This window comes from Mastigoproctus giganteus, chromosome 13 (assembly GCF_048544385.1).
Source record: "Mastigoproctus giganteus isolate SK-2022 chromosome 13, ASM4854438v1, whole genome shotgun sequence".
NCBI lineage: Eukaryota > Metazoa > Arthropoda > Arachnida > Uropygi > Thelyphonidae > Mastigoproctus > Mastigoproctus giganteus.
In genome coordinates this window covers 137041657-137056871 of record NC_143587.1, presented here as the reverse complement: position 1 = coordinate 137056871, position 15215 = coordinate 137041657, and the positions used below count along the sequence as shown (strand labels likewise).

The window sequence follows — 15215 nt, the reverse complement described above, 5'->3', positions numbered from 1 at the left end:
AATAAAATCACCAAGGAAAATAGGAAAGTTCGACTGGAGAAAATCAAGTTTCAAATAGAGGAAGTCAAATAGTTTCCAAGTGATTAGTGGAGCTGGGAGAACGATATAGGCAACAGATGAATTTGACAGTGTGGTAGAGAGATTTTATGTCAGAGAAGATCAAAAATAGGAGATTCAAATTACTAAATCTCTGACAGAGAATATCAGAAAGAAACATATGCATAAGTACCACCTTTGAAGCAAAAGGAATCATACAGCAAATACTTTGGACAACTAAGATAAGCAGTGGTTGAATCTACTGATAAATGGGATTTCCGTCATATAAAGTACGTGGGGATTGGCAGACTGTAAGTGGAAACAGACATAACTGAGGCCACATATATTTGTGAAATGAACAAGTGTTTGGAAGGTTTAATCTTTTCGCAGAGAAGTTTGTTTCTATTAGTTTGACAATTTTCGTTGGAAAGCAGATACCATCTTTTAAGGGCACAAAAGGTGATATTTTTTGTACACGTTGGCATTAATGACATTAAGAGCTTACTTAACAAATACGGGTCAATGTTGAAAAAAAAGTTGCAAGTTAGGATTAAATTTGAAAGTGTGCAATTCTGCCCAAACATGATAGGAGGGGAGTATATAACAGCCTTATCAATCAATTTGGCCCTGGAGAGATTGTGCAAGGCTCAGTGGATAAAATTTTTCTCAGTGCGGTCTGTGTTTATTAACAGGAGAGAATTGTTTTCTACAGGGATGGAATACACTTAAATAGAAAAGGTGCAAGAATATTTGCTGATGCCATCGAGGCAGTTCGGTGGGTCGGAAAAACTGCTAGCTTGGGGGGGGATTCATAGACTAACAGATTAATGGTAGCCCACAGGGAGAGGTGAAAGTGATTCTTGCACTGCTTCTATTGGAATGAGTAGCAGAATGTAAAGCGAGGTACTGGGGATTTCAAGGGGACTGCTGGAAGTCATTACGGAAACAAGTAAATACATGGGTTGTGTTAGGTTAACTAAGAGTAAGAACAGGTGCATGTACACCAATGCTAGGAATACAGTAAATAAATTTGATGAATTTGAGGTCCTGGTGAAGATATCAAAGGTTGATGTTCGGATACCAGAGACATGGTGTCATACAGAGATAAGGAATGCAGAATTGGAATTTGGGGAGTACAACGTGCACAGAAAGGACAGGACAGGATAAAAGGACAGGGTGTGCTGTTAGTTAAGAAACAGATAAAATCTACGTAAGTGCATCCAGTTGACATGGGTGGGACAATGCAGTGTTTGAGTCATTTTGGTGTGACATAAGCACTTAGAAAACCAAGTTAAGAGTAGGAGTGTGTTATAGGACTAATGACTCTGATGAGTACAATGAACAATTGTACAGAGAAAAGGAGTGGGCCAATAAATCATATAGACTGGAACTTGTGGGTTGGTCACTCACACACTAGCAAGACTTTTGTGGATCTATTGGATGATTGTTTCCTACAGCAGCATGTTCAAGAAGCAACCAAAGGGAGTAATACTCTTGATCTGATTATCGGCAGTGATTATTCATGCATTAGTGAATCTGCAGATAAAGGAATCAGTGGGTGGCAGTGATCACAGAGTAATGATGTGGGATTTACTCAAAGATGTAACTACCATCAGGGGTAAAGAGAAGGGTTTTTGCTTTTGTAAAAAAGTGACTACAGTGGGACCAACTGATAAAAAAAAAAAAAAGTTCTTGTTTATTTCGGCATGACCACCAGGTCAGTGAAGTTTACAACAAATCATCAGAACAAACATTAATCACGGGCTTGAACTTCAGTCCACTCAAACGAGTGCGTGCCAACACACTTTCAGTCCTGACCATTCAGCACCGCAGGCCTAATGATGATGTTATCAATGTCAAATTCTAAATGGGAAGCATTTAAGGAATTAAATCTTGGAAGTTACTAGACTTTTTTCATGCCAACTAAGAAATACCATTCAGGGTTTTAGGCCTAAATAGATGTCAGATGAAACTAATGAGACTCCTGGCAAGGAAGAAAAATGCATAGGATGCAGATATAAGATAGTCTGTAATCAAGTCACAAAGGACGTTAGGCAAGCACAGGCAGATTACAAGAAAATCTTTGGCAAAGGATGCAAAGAAAAAACAGTAAAGAGTTTCTTTACTTATGTAAGCTCTATAAGGAAGGGGATGAATCATATTGGTCCGCTTGATAATGATGGTTTCGATTGTCGAGGATTCTGCTCAGGTAGCTGACAAACTGAATGAGTATTTTGCATCTACACACGAGGAATTCTGTAGGGAAGTGGAGGCCAGCAGCTTGTCAAAACTCTAATAGGGAGCTAAATGATTTTGTAATAACTGAGAGCAAAGTGGAGAGGAAATTGCTGAAGTTAAACATAAGGAAGGTACCTGGAATCTATCTAGTTATATCAAAGGAGGTCAGCAAAGGAATTAAGCAGGCCCCTTAGCCATGATTACAAGGGCATCACTGGATTCAGTGGAGGTCCCCATGGACTAGAGATGTGTAAATGTATCCCCAATTCACAAAGGGGGGATTGAAAGGTAAACACGAGTAATTATAGATCTATAAGTTTAACTTCTGTTCCAGGGAAAATAATGGAGTCGCTGGTTAAAGAAGCACTGCAGTTATAGTTTCAGACACAGCATAGGCTTGTTAAAGGGAAGTCTTGTCTGACTAATCTGATTGGATACTATGGTGTGGTCACAAAAGGAACTGGATGCAAAATATACCGTATTTTCCCCCATGTATCAGACACACCTTTTTTCGAAAAATTTGGGGTCTAAAAACTGGGTGCAGCTTATACAGTGGTGGTAGATTTTTTTACTTGCATTTCCCGCTTTTTCGCGCTTGTTGTCTTTGCGCTCATTGTTTTCGCACTCGTTTACCGGTATATTAGGTTTCCGTTTTGCCACGTTCTGCCCAGAAATAGCTCAGAAAAGATTTTTCGTACAGTGATGAATTCAAGTTAAAAGTGAATGGAAATCGTGCTGCTGAACGTAAGTTTGGTCCTCCTCCAACTGAGAAAACAATCCGAGGACTGGCTACGGGAAGAAGAAACCCTACTGAAAAATGCCACGGCAGAAGAAGGGCCGTTAGAGGCAAGTCAGCAAAATGGCCTAATTTAGACAGGGAATTGAAGATATGGATAGAAGAGCAAAGGGCAATTGGAATTCCTGTGTCCACAAAGATGGTTCAGCATGAGGCAAGAAGAATTGCTGATGAAAAAGAAGTTACTGATTTCAAAGGAGGAGGAGGACACAGTTGGTGCTTCAGGTTCATGAAACGGAATGGACTAAGCATGCGTCACGCACCAGACTTGCCCAAAAGATGCCTGAAAGCTTTGAGCAGAAGGTCCTTGAATTTCATCGTTTTCGTCATTCAATTTTGGAAGGACCCATCAGTTTGAGTTGGGACAGATTGCAAATATGGACAAAGTTTCCCCTTCAATTTGATGTCCCCAAGTAACAGAATTGTTAATAAGGGGGTGAAAAACTAACTGTGAAGACAAGTGGACATGAAAAGAGCCATTATACAGTTGTTCTAGCTTGTTGTGCTGACGGAAACCAAGCTGCCTCCTATGCTGATTTTCAAATGCAAAAACAATGCCAAAAGAAGACATTCCTCGAGGAGTGATTGTCCACGTTCATGACAAGGGTTGGATGGATCAGGATGGGATGAAGATCTGGTTTGAGAAAGTTTGGAGCAGGAGGACCAGGTGGGCTCTTACGCAAACCTGCCCTATTGGTGCTTGATCAGTTTCAAGGCTAGCCGGGTGGGTAAAGTGCCTGCCTGGCAACCCAAAGGTTGCGGATTCGAATCCCGCCTCAGGGCTTGGATCAGAGTACAAAATGCAAAAACCTTGGGAAGTGCAATATGGCCACAGAAGCCGATGCGCCAACAACTAACAATCAGGGCACACATAACAAAAAAAATACAAAGAAGATTGCTGCAAAGCAAAAAAACAAAAACTTGCCGTCATACCTGGAGGCTTGACATCCCAGCTCCAACCACTTGATTGGTTTTTTTGGTTTTTTTTAGGAGCATTAGCAACTAAGGCCATATTGCTCTGGCAATATGCGGTGGTCATTCTGTGACCTTTCCGCATCCTCCGTATTTGGTGGTGACGGGCTCGAACCCCGGTCTAATCAAGAAGCGTGTGCTACGCACTGCTGCTCCTTCCCACCTGGCTACGGAGACGCCCCAACCACTTGATGTCAGCATTAACAAACCCTTCAAAGCTGCCATGAGACGAATGGAACCAATGGATGAAGTCTTCTGGGGACAATTTGACACCAGCAGGAAGAGTGAAGAAACCAACTATAGGAGAAGTTTGTACCTGGGTGAAACGATCCTGGGGTAATATCAAGATTGAGATTGTTGTCAAGTCATTTAAGAAGTGTGGCATTTCAAATACCATAGATGGAACTGAGGACGAGGCAATATATAAAGACAGCGATTCGTCACCAGACACAGATGAGGACAAGCTAATGGATGGGAGTTTTGACAGTGATGAGTTGTATGAATTTTATGATGAATAAAACTTGAGTTCAATAACTTTATGTAATACATTTTTTTTTTCAAATTTCGGACCCCAATTTTAAGTTGCATCTTATACATGGGGAAATACGGTAATTTTGATATCATGTACCTGGAGTTTAGGAAAGCTTTTGGTACTGTTGCACATGGAAGACTACTGTACAAGTTTGAGCAGTATGGCATTAAGAACAAGTTGCTACAATGGATAAAAGGATGGTTGAGTGTGAGAAGACAGAGTGTGATAACCAATGGACACTGCTCCTCATGGACTAATGTTATTAGTGGAGTGCCTCATGGGTCCGTGTTGAGCCCACTGTTGTTTTCTGTATTTACCAATGATACTGATGAAGGCTTAATGATTGATGATCAGGCTTAATGTCCAAGTTTGCAGATGATACGAAGGTTGGCAGGGTTGTTAATGGCAGTAAGGTACACCACTACAACAGGATCTAGAAAAGTTGAGTAGATGGGCCAGGAGGTGCCAACTGAAGTTTAACACTGACAAATGCAAAGTACTGCATATGGGTAGTTAATCCCAGAGTAACATACCAATTGTGCAGTATACACTCAGGGTAGTGGGAAAATGAAAAAGACCTAGCAGTAACTGAGCAGTCAGATATGAAGTTTGATCCTACTCTTGCAGCCTGTCTGCACTGTCAGACAGGCTGCAAGAATAGGGTCATAGGGTCTTGTCAATGATATATAGGAATTTTGCTAACAGAGATAAGGAGGTGATTATCCTGTCAGACCATACTTTGAATACTGCATACAGGTCTGGAGGCCTTATTTTAGGAAAGTTGTTGAGCTACTAGAACAAATACAGAGAAGGGCAACGAGATTAGTGAGTGAAACAAAGGTTGCTGTTACCAAGATAGGCTTCAGTTCTACAAATTGCAGTCTGGAGACTAGGCTCCTGCAAGGTAATCTGATTGAGGTGTATAAGGCATTGAATGGTTTGAGCAGGCTCACTGCTGATGGGATTCTTCCTCTTGCTCAGTTTCTGCACCTGAGGGGGCATAAATTCGAATTGAGGAAAGACAGTTGTAGAATAGATGTGTGGAAATTTGCCTTTAGCCAGAAGGTTGTTGATTGCTAGAACAAACTTCCACCTGTTGTTGTTGTTTTGTTATTTGGTTTTTTAGGAGCATTAGCAACTAAGGCCATATTGCTCCGATGATATGTGGTGGTCATTCCCTGACCTTTCCGCATCCTCCATATTTGGTGATCATGGGCTCGAACCAATGTCTAATCAAGAAGCATGTGCTATGCACTGCTGCTTGTTTGTGTGTTTGTTTGTTATTTGGATTTTAGGAGCATTAGCAACTAAGGCCATATTGCTCCGGGGATATGCGGTGGTCATCCCCTGACCTTTCCGCATCCTCCGTATTTGGTGTTAACAGGCTCGAACTCCGGTCTAATCAAGAAGCGTGTGTTACGCACTGCTGCTCCTGCCCACCTGGCTACAGAGGTGCCACCTGTTGTTGTGAAAGTTGACAGCTTAAATAAATTCAAGTGTGAACTGGACAAACTTTTGAGTGAATGAATGGAAGAAACAGGAAGGGGTTTTTTTTTTTTTTGCAGATGCTAAAAAATTGATGCTATAAGCTTGCTTTCTTACATCGTATGCTTCTACTAATGCTAATTCACGATGTATTCAGTAGTAAGAAAAAGTGGGAAGGACATGCTGTACATGCTGTATGAAGTAATGAAAATTTTGGATATGGCATACACATGACAAGAGCATATCTAGCACACTGACATAACGTGGCCTTGACAATGTCCCTCACATACAAACTACTCGGACTCTCTCCAGTCACTATCTGGCACATTAGAGGCAGCGATAATTTACACTTGGTGATCCGGATGCCTCCCAGAGAGTTACCAATAGGTTTTGTCTGGTGTACTATCTAGCGGCCTGCCTGTGAACACCATTTTAGAGTTGTACCCTTGAATTGTAAAGAAGATTTGATCTCACCATGATGTCCATCATAACTTCAAAAGACATCAATCATACTACATAATGGAAGAGATCATTTATTTTTTATGATTCGTTTAATCTGCATATTGTCTTGCACAGGTCAGTAGTGCATGGCATTATAAAATTTTCACCAATAGTGTGGGCCCCCTGCTTGACAAAAGCAATGCAATAGCTAACTTTCAGTGAGACTTCTAATAATTCTTTTTTACCACTCACAAATATAGATTTCACCAATGAAGTCTTGTTTATGTAATACTTGTTTTTCTCTTCCAAATAAGCAATGGACTTACTGTTCAAATTTCAATGATTTCTTTCAAAATGTCTCATCAACAGAGAGGGTTTCATACAGTTATTGCTCAGTTTCTGTTCACATATTAAACACAGAGGGATTTGATTCTGCTCATCATAATAATAGAAGCAAAATTTCAAATATTCATTTTATAATGTCGTCGTTATTTTTTGGCTGTTATCTGGAACTGATTTGCTCACAGACGAACTTAATGGTCATGAATGGTCATGATTACACTCGCCAACTGGTCTGTCATACAGGCATTCTCGACTTGTCTTCACATATTTTCTCTTACAATTTTATCCATGATTGGATGGTGTGAAATAAAAATTAAAAATAGCTACGCAGAAAAACATGTCACTCCAGCACAAACTTGCAACATAAAGCATTTCTGCAACTCATATTTATATTTACTATACATCTATTTCTAAGAGTGGAAAATTGCTAAAAATTGGCTGCACATTCACTTCGATATATTCAGTGTTTAGTTGCCTAGTAATTTTTGTAAACACTCAGTTCTCCCCTCAGCTGGAAATGCAATAAAAGAGTATTTCAGTGGAACACTAATTACAAGTAGCTACCTCTGGAAAGGAATATAGCTACCATTCATCAAGAGCGTATGTTAGTTACAAAGATTTTTGTAACCACAGCACATACATCCTTTTGTCGACTAGAAGTTACATTTAGGGCTAAACTACACAAAAATATACATGAACTGACAAGTGATTTATGGAGAAATCATGTCAATTCACTTCGGCACTATGATAGCCTGGACAGTTTGATTTTGATTTAATTTTCTCAAAGCATGATAAATTCTAGGGCATCAGATATAAATACATGGTAAAATCAATAAAATTTCACAATAAATATTTTACTAAAAACTTAAGCACACAAAAATCCACCACTTTGAATGCAAGCCTGAGGTAACCTAACCACTCGAGGTATCCCCGGTTGCAAACCATGGTGATAAATAATGCATCTGAGCATCCACATAATATAGAAAATTTAGCTGGTAATGTTTCAGTTATGTTTTTGTAGGCAAATACAACTTCATTACTTGCAGCTAATGGACTTGAAAGTGAATGTCACTTTAAGGTCTGCTACTACCACAACACTATGCTAGCTGAATACAAGCAGATTGTGAAAATTAACTTACAACACATTAAATTATAAATGTATAGTATCTCACAAGAATACATGTGAAATGAAAAAATACATTTGATTTAAATAATTTTGATTTTTATCATAGCTTTCTAAGAACACATCACCATCATAAATACAAGTGTTTATCAGAAAACGCAAAAAAAAAAAAAAAAACAACTTGCCTCCATCCATATACTTTACAGCTTTTTCAGCGTCATCAGCATTTTCAAATTCCACATAAGCAAATCCTCTAGATAAGTGAGTATGAATACGATCAGGTGGCAAATCTACATTCTTCACTGAACCATATAAACTAAATATTTCAATTATGTGATCCTTGCTTATATTCCTGGTTAGCCTGCCAACATGAACTTTTCTAGGCCGAGGTGTAGGACTCCTTCTTTTCCTTCTTGGTGATGGGCTCCTATTAATTAGTAAAATTGAAACAAAACACAAAATGAACAATTATTTCATGAATTAACAATATGCTTACTGAATAGCAATTATAAATATGATTAACACAAAGGGAAATGTTACAATAGAAGCCTACTGGTGGCCAAATAAGTGATATGTCATTTCACATATCAGTTCTAAATATGTGAAATGACATTTTTGAATAAACAAGTAAAAATAATTTTACATTGGAAATCATCAGTTACAAGATTTATGTTGTTAAAAGTGAACACTACTTTGTTTGTAGGGCAAATGAAAAAACGTAAATCAATAAAGATTTAGGTTTCTTCATTTGCTGACACAAAAGTTAAACTATTCTTCATTGTGCTAGATGCACACAATTTTAGATGAATGCACACCACTTGTATTCTGGCATCATCAATAAATGTAGCTCTTAACTCCTGTTTTGTAATGTCTGCATCAACATGCATATATATAATAGGTCGCCTCCATAGCCAGGTGGGAAGGAGCAGTAGTGCATAGCACAGTGAGTGAGTGAGCGATTTAGTTTTTAATGGCACATTGGCAGCTAGGGTCATAATGCGCCAAGTCAAAGTTTAAAAGCTAGTAAACAATTTGTTAGCCTAGGCTACCACGTCTAACAAATACTGTTATCTAACAAAGATAGAAATAAAAGTAAAAATATAAAACTTAGACCTTTGTATAAAAATTAATAGAGTGTAAAAAGTTAAAAACGTCAGACATGTTGTTTCTGTCACCTAAAATCTGACTGAGTGTAAATGGTTCAGTCAGATTATTAAAAGCGGTAAAACACAAGCGTCGTGCTTCTATAAAAACAGGACATTCTATGAAAAGGTGATGGACCGTTAAAATAATGTTACATATCTCGCACATAGGTGGGCATCCGCCCTCAGTAAATAGGAATGTGTTAGATGACTATGACCTATGCGGAGCCGAGCAAGAACAACTTCCTCTCTTCGAACCCTGCGTAGACTGGACTGCCATTGCGAAATCACAGGCTTTATGTGATGTAGTTTATTTGTGACCTGTCCATGCCAAGAATCTTGCCATTGGGAATACAATTTAGAGCGTATTATTTGCCTGTAGTCTGTATAGGGGACTGACAGGCAATGGTTATCCAGGGAAACGGCTGATTTTGCAGCGGTATCAGCTAATTCATTTCCCCGGATCCCAACGTGGCTTGGGATCCAGCAAAAGCGAATATCAAATTCTAATTCCATGAGAGGAAGAAGAATCTGCCGGATCCTGGACAGGATCGGATGAGGATTAAACCTCACCGACACTAGAGCCTGTAACACGCTCAAGGAATCACAATAAATCATATACCTTTGGTAGTCGCTATTTTTAATGTGATATAGGGCTGTTTCTATTCCACGCAACTCTGCAGTATAAATGCTAGTTTCTTGTGGGATCTTATTGGATAAAGTTTTGTTAGGGAACACGACAGCATATCCCACATAGCATTCTAACTTTGAGCCGTCTGTATAGACTGGCAGAAAGTCAGAATACTGCTGTCTATGTGATGCAAAGAGTTGCTGGTAGACAGATGGCGGTGTAGTAGCCTTCTCCCAGATCTTAAGGGAGAAGTCACATGGTGGAAAATAAGCATGCCAGGGTGGAAAGAATTGCCTTGGTGATTGGGCAACATTGTCTACCGTCAAGTTCAACTCATTCAGCAGCCCTTGAATGCGAATACCAAAAGGTTTGTTGGCAGTCCGACGGGAGTTGTAGAGGTTTTCCCAGCGCGGCTCAAAAACGGATGGCCAAGTGGGATGATCGGGCAGGGATTTCAATTTAAAGGCGTACTGTAAGGACAACTGCTTACGTCGAAGAGACAGAGATGATTCATTTGCTTCAACGTAAAGGCTTTGGACAGGAGATGTGCGAAATGCTCCAGTGGCTGTCCGGATGGCTTGATGGTGGATTGGATCTAACCACCAAAGTGCACTATCTCTAGCAGAACCGTAAACCTGAGACCCATAGTCGAGTTTGGAACGGACAAGTGCCCGGTAGAGACGAAGAAGGGTAGTACGATCTGCGCCCCATGAGGTTGATGAAAGGGCACGAAGGATGTTAAGCCCTTTGACACATCTTGTCCTCAGCTGACGAATATGTTGTAAAAATGTCAGCTTTTTGTCGAAAATAAGTCCAAGGAATTTGAATTCTGCTACAACTGGGATGTTATTTTGCCCAAGCCTTAATTCTGGGTCAGGATGAAGATTACGTTTGCGACAGAAGTGTACACAAACAGTCTTCTGTGATGAAAATCTGAACCCATTAGCCAAAGACCAAGCTGCAAGATGGTCAATGGTTTTCTGCAGTTGCCTTTCAATGACCCTCATATTGCATGAGTGACAAAATATAGCAAAGTCATCAACATAGAGGGCATTGTTTACAGTGGGTGGAAGTTGTTCTGCGATAGAGTTTATTTTGATTGCGAAAAGCGTGACACTTAGAACGGATCCTTGTGGGACTCCCTCTTCCTGAGAGAAAACTCGAGAGAGGGTGGATCCTAAACGGACTTGAAACTGGCGATTCGAAAGAAAGTTTTTAATAAAAAGAGGAAGGTTACCTCTAAGACCAAAGTTATAGAGGTCTTTTAAAATCCCAAATCGCCAGGCTGTGTCGTACGCTTTTTCAATATCAAAGAAAACTGCTACCAAATGCTCGGATTTAATAAAAGCATCACGAATGGATGTTTCCAATCGGATTAAATGATCCAGAGTGGATCTATTTCTTCTGAAGCCGCACTGTGTCCTGGAAAGCAGACCATTTGTTTCTAAATACCATACCAGGCGAATTTACCATTCTTTCCAGGATCTTGCACAAACAGCTTGTCAGAGCTATAGGACGGTAGTTACTTGGATTTCTAGGATCCTTTCCTGGTTTTGGGAAGGCAAGAACGATTGCTTTCCGCCAGGAATCCAGAAATTGTTTATTAAGAAAAATTCTGTTAAACAGAATTAAAAGGTGATCCTTACATTGTGGTGTGAGGTGTTTTACCATTTCGTAGTGGATGTCATCGGGCCCCACAGCATTGCGTGCGTGAGAAAGAGTGCAGCATTTAACTCCTCCTGTGAAAAGGGCTTGTTATACGATTCAAGCCCTTTTGAATAGAAGTTCAGGGGGTTTTTCTCATTTTTCTCTTTCAGGGCCAAAAACTCTGCGGGAAAAGATGTTATTGCAGATATTTTTTGCAAATGTTTCCCCTAGAGTATTTGCTACTGCAGTTCGATCTGCAATTGGACATCCATTATGCTCGAGGATCACAGAAGGGCATGGTGGATATTTTCCCTTCATTTTCCGGATCTTATCCCAGACTACTTTTGAGCTAGCAGCCTGAGTTATGGAAGATGTAAAACGAATCCAAGATTTCCTTTGGCTCTGACGTCGTACATAACGCGCTTTCGCACGTGCACGTTTAAATGTTATTAAATTTTCAGTTGTGGGATATCGGCGGAATATCCCCCAGGCTTTGTTTTGTGCTTTTTTTGCTGCTGTGCATTCGGAATTCCACCAAGGTTTCGGAAATAGTGGGAACCGGCTAGATGATTTTGGGATTGCAATTGCAGCTGCTTGGACAATTGTTTCTGTGACGTACACGACTGCATCATTGATTGGCACCTGACTGACTGTGGCGATGTCAAGATTTGCCAGATGTTGAAAGGCATTCCAGTCAGCCCGATCAAGCTTCCACCACGGTAAACTAAATGGAAGACACGGTCTACCACTAGTTAGGGTGATTATCACGGGGAAGTGATCGCTTCCATATGGGTTCTCCTCTACCTCCCAAGCAAGTGAAGGAAGGAGAGAAGGGGAGCAGATAGAAAGATCAATGGCAGAGAATGTACGGGTAGGCATGTGGAAGAAGGTGTTTGTTCCCACATTTAAGAGGGAGAGGTCACTGTCAGTGAGCATATGCTCTATGACTCGTCCCCTTCCATTGATGTCAGCACTACCCCACAGAGTGTTATGTCCATTGAAATCCCCAAGAATTAAACAAGGGGAAGGCAATTGCATGATAAGATCATCAAGGTCTTTCTGGGGGATGTCAATCCCAGGTGGCAAATAAACAGAGCAGACAGTTAATAAGAACCCCACTGTAAGGCGAATGGCTACAGCTTCAATGCTAGTTGTAAGCTGCAAAGGCTGAAATGGGATCTGGTTGCCGACGAGGATTGCGACTCCTCCGTGGGCAGGACCATCCACAATTCTATCCTTATGAATGATGGTAATGTTATGCATGGTGGGGTCATCATTTGCCTTTAAATAAGTCTCCTGTATGCAAAAGCAAACTGGTTTGTGCTTTTGCAGGAGTGCCTTGATGTCGTCAGTATTTTGCCGGAATCCACGACAATTCCACTGCAGGAATTTAGCCATTATTTGGACTTGGTGGGTCCATCAGGCGGCTTCCGAGGTGCTGAGGGCTTAATTTTGTCAGTCTTGGATTTATCTTTCCTGGGGAAGTATGGACGCTGTCCTGTGTCCATTTCTTCCTCAGCGAAGAGTTCCAAAACTGACTCATCATGTACCTCCTTCTGCTCGACATCCATGTTTTCCTGGGTACTAGGTGTTACTTCCCCTTTCTTATTCTTTTCTTTTGCTTTTGTTACTTGTGGAGCATTAGGAGGTACCGATATAGGAGTGGCAGCTGATTGGTCCTTCTGAGCAGGTTTTTTGGGAGCTTAAAAGATAACGTGCAATGGGAGTAAATAATTCTTTTGGGGGGACGGACATGTCCGTCTGAGTCCCAATCGAACACCTCCCAGCTACCTTCTGGGCGTAGGTAGGTTTTTTGATGTTAAGAGGTTTCACTGCTTTTCTTGCCTCCTGGTACGATATGTTTAGCTCTGCCTTCAGCCGTTGAATTTCTTTTTCTTCTTTCCACCTCTGGCATGCCCTTGAATAGGCCGGATGTTCTCCCTCACAGTTAATGCAGGTGGGTTTAGTGGCTGAACATGCTGTTGTTTCGTGGTCCTTTGCACCACACCGGGCGCATGCAAGGACTCCACGGCAGGCCATTTGAGAATGTCCATACTTCTGACATTTAAAACACCGTAAAGGGTTCGGAATGTATGGACGTACTGGACAATTGATGTATCCAGCTTTAATCTCATCAGGAGGTTTGGGAGAGTTAAAAGTCAGGATAACACTCCTGGTTTTAACAATTTTCCCATCCCTTCGCGCAGTGATTCTCTTGACGGCAGTAACTCCCTGTGGTTTTAGTTCGGAGCAGATTTCCTCCTCGGTGATGTCGAGAAGGTCCCACTCCGAAATGACACCTCTCGATGAATTTAGTGTTCTGTGTGGTGTCACTGTTATGGGTATTCCTGCGATTGATGTTACTCGGAGTAGATGTTCAGACTGCCTGTCATTTTTTGTTTCAATCAAGAGGTCTCCAGAATGGAGCCTCTTAACTGATTTGGGAGAACCTGCTAACCCGTCTAACCCTTTCTGAATAAAAAAGGGCGACATTTTGCCAATCGGTTTTTCAGTGGTGGAATGCATAATGAGAAATCTAGGGACAGGCCCTGATGATGATGTTTCAGTTCGCTGCCTCTTTGTCGCAATAATATTATCTGCCTCTCCGTCTATGTTTTCAGATAGGGACCGGGTTGGGGCCCCTGAAGAAATAAGTTTATCAGGATTCATTGAGGTTTTTATATTGTTCAGTGCCCGGGCTCCCCACCCACCACGGAGACCAAAGGGACGCCCACTACCCGGCATGCAATAAATGCGCTCGGGAGTGGGACGCCAGGGCTACCCAGACACTATACCCGCACCGCCGCCAGCCTGAATCCTGTCCCTCGGACCATGAGGGTAGGGGCGTGGCATTGACACGGTTGACCCTCGCAGGCGAGCCTACTAGCCGATTGATCCTAGCCGGGCCTTCCAGGACCACCCGTCTTGAAGCAGGGGCCAAAGTGGTGTATTGAAGCTGGGCCCCTCAACCACCAGGATGCCCCTTTCCGAATTTCCACGGGTCGCAGCGCACGGCAAACACACCGGATTCCATTGATGTAAGCCTGGAACCTGGGCTGTGGGCGTTGGATCCCAGTGATGCTAGTCTGGAAGTCCAGCAGCGTCACTGGGAGGTCCCCTCACCACGTACAGGTGACCACGTCGAGGGGTGCATAGCACACGCTTCTTGATTTGACTGGGGTTCGAGCCCATCACCACCAAATATGGAGGATGCGGAAAGATCAAGGGAACGACCACCGCATATCCCGGAGCAATATGGCCTTAGTTGCTAATGCTTAAAAATCAAATAATAACAACAACATGCACATAAAACGACTGTCAAGGCTGCATTAAAATTGTTGCAGGATAAACAACACCATAAGAAATGAAAGTGATTCACAAACCCTAATCTCTGAAGCACAAGTTTTTGATGCCATAACAAAGCCTGTAACCACACAGCACAGTAGATGTGACCTACTGAGGTGTTTGATCAAATCTCTGTCAAAATACATTTCAGAGCTTAATGTGCAAGCTAATGTCTACTCTAAAACTGAAAACCAACAATTAAAAGTCCAGAGGAGCTATGACATATGTATTACCTACATGGACAAAGCAGGGAAATGTTAAAAATGGCAACAGACCTTACCTTGATAGCCTACCTCAGTCGCCTAAAAAAAGTCGGCAAACATTACAGGCTTTGAATGAGGCATTAAAAAACTCCACTTCCCATTTCACCCATCCATTGACTCCAAAAGTTTGTCCCAGCAATCAACTGCCTGCTGCCTAAAGGCAAACTGCCACACATCTGTTCTACAACTGTCTCTCCTCAATTTGAGTAGCATCAATTCTGA

At 41.5% G+C, this 15215-nt stretch overlaps 1 protein-coding gene across 1 annotated transcript in view; it reads right to left on the bottom strand.

The window, feature by feature from the left end:
* RnpS1 (RNA-binding protein S1) overlaps nt 1–15215 on the bottom strand; it is a 119264-nt gene that overhangs the window by 38594 nt on the left and 65455 nt on the right. Inside the window, exon 5 of the mRNA XM_090387005.1 lies at nt 8151–8392. Coding sequence (XP_090243131.1) covers nt 8151–8392 — 242 coding nt within the window. The remainder of the gene's footprint in view (nt 1–8150; nt 8393–15215) is intronic.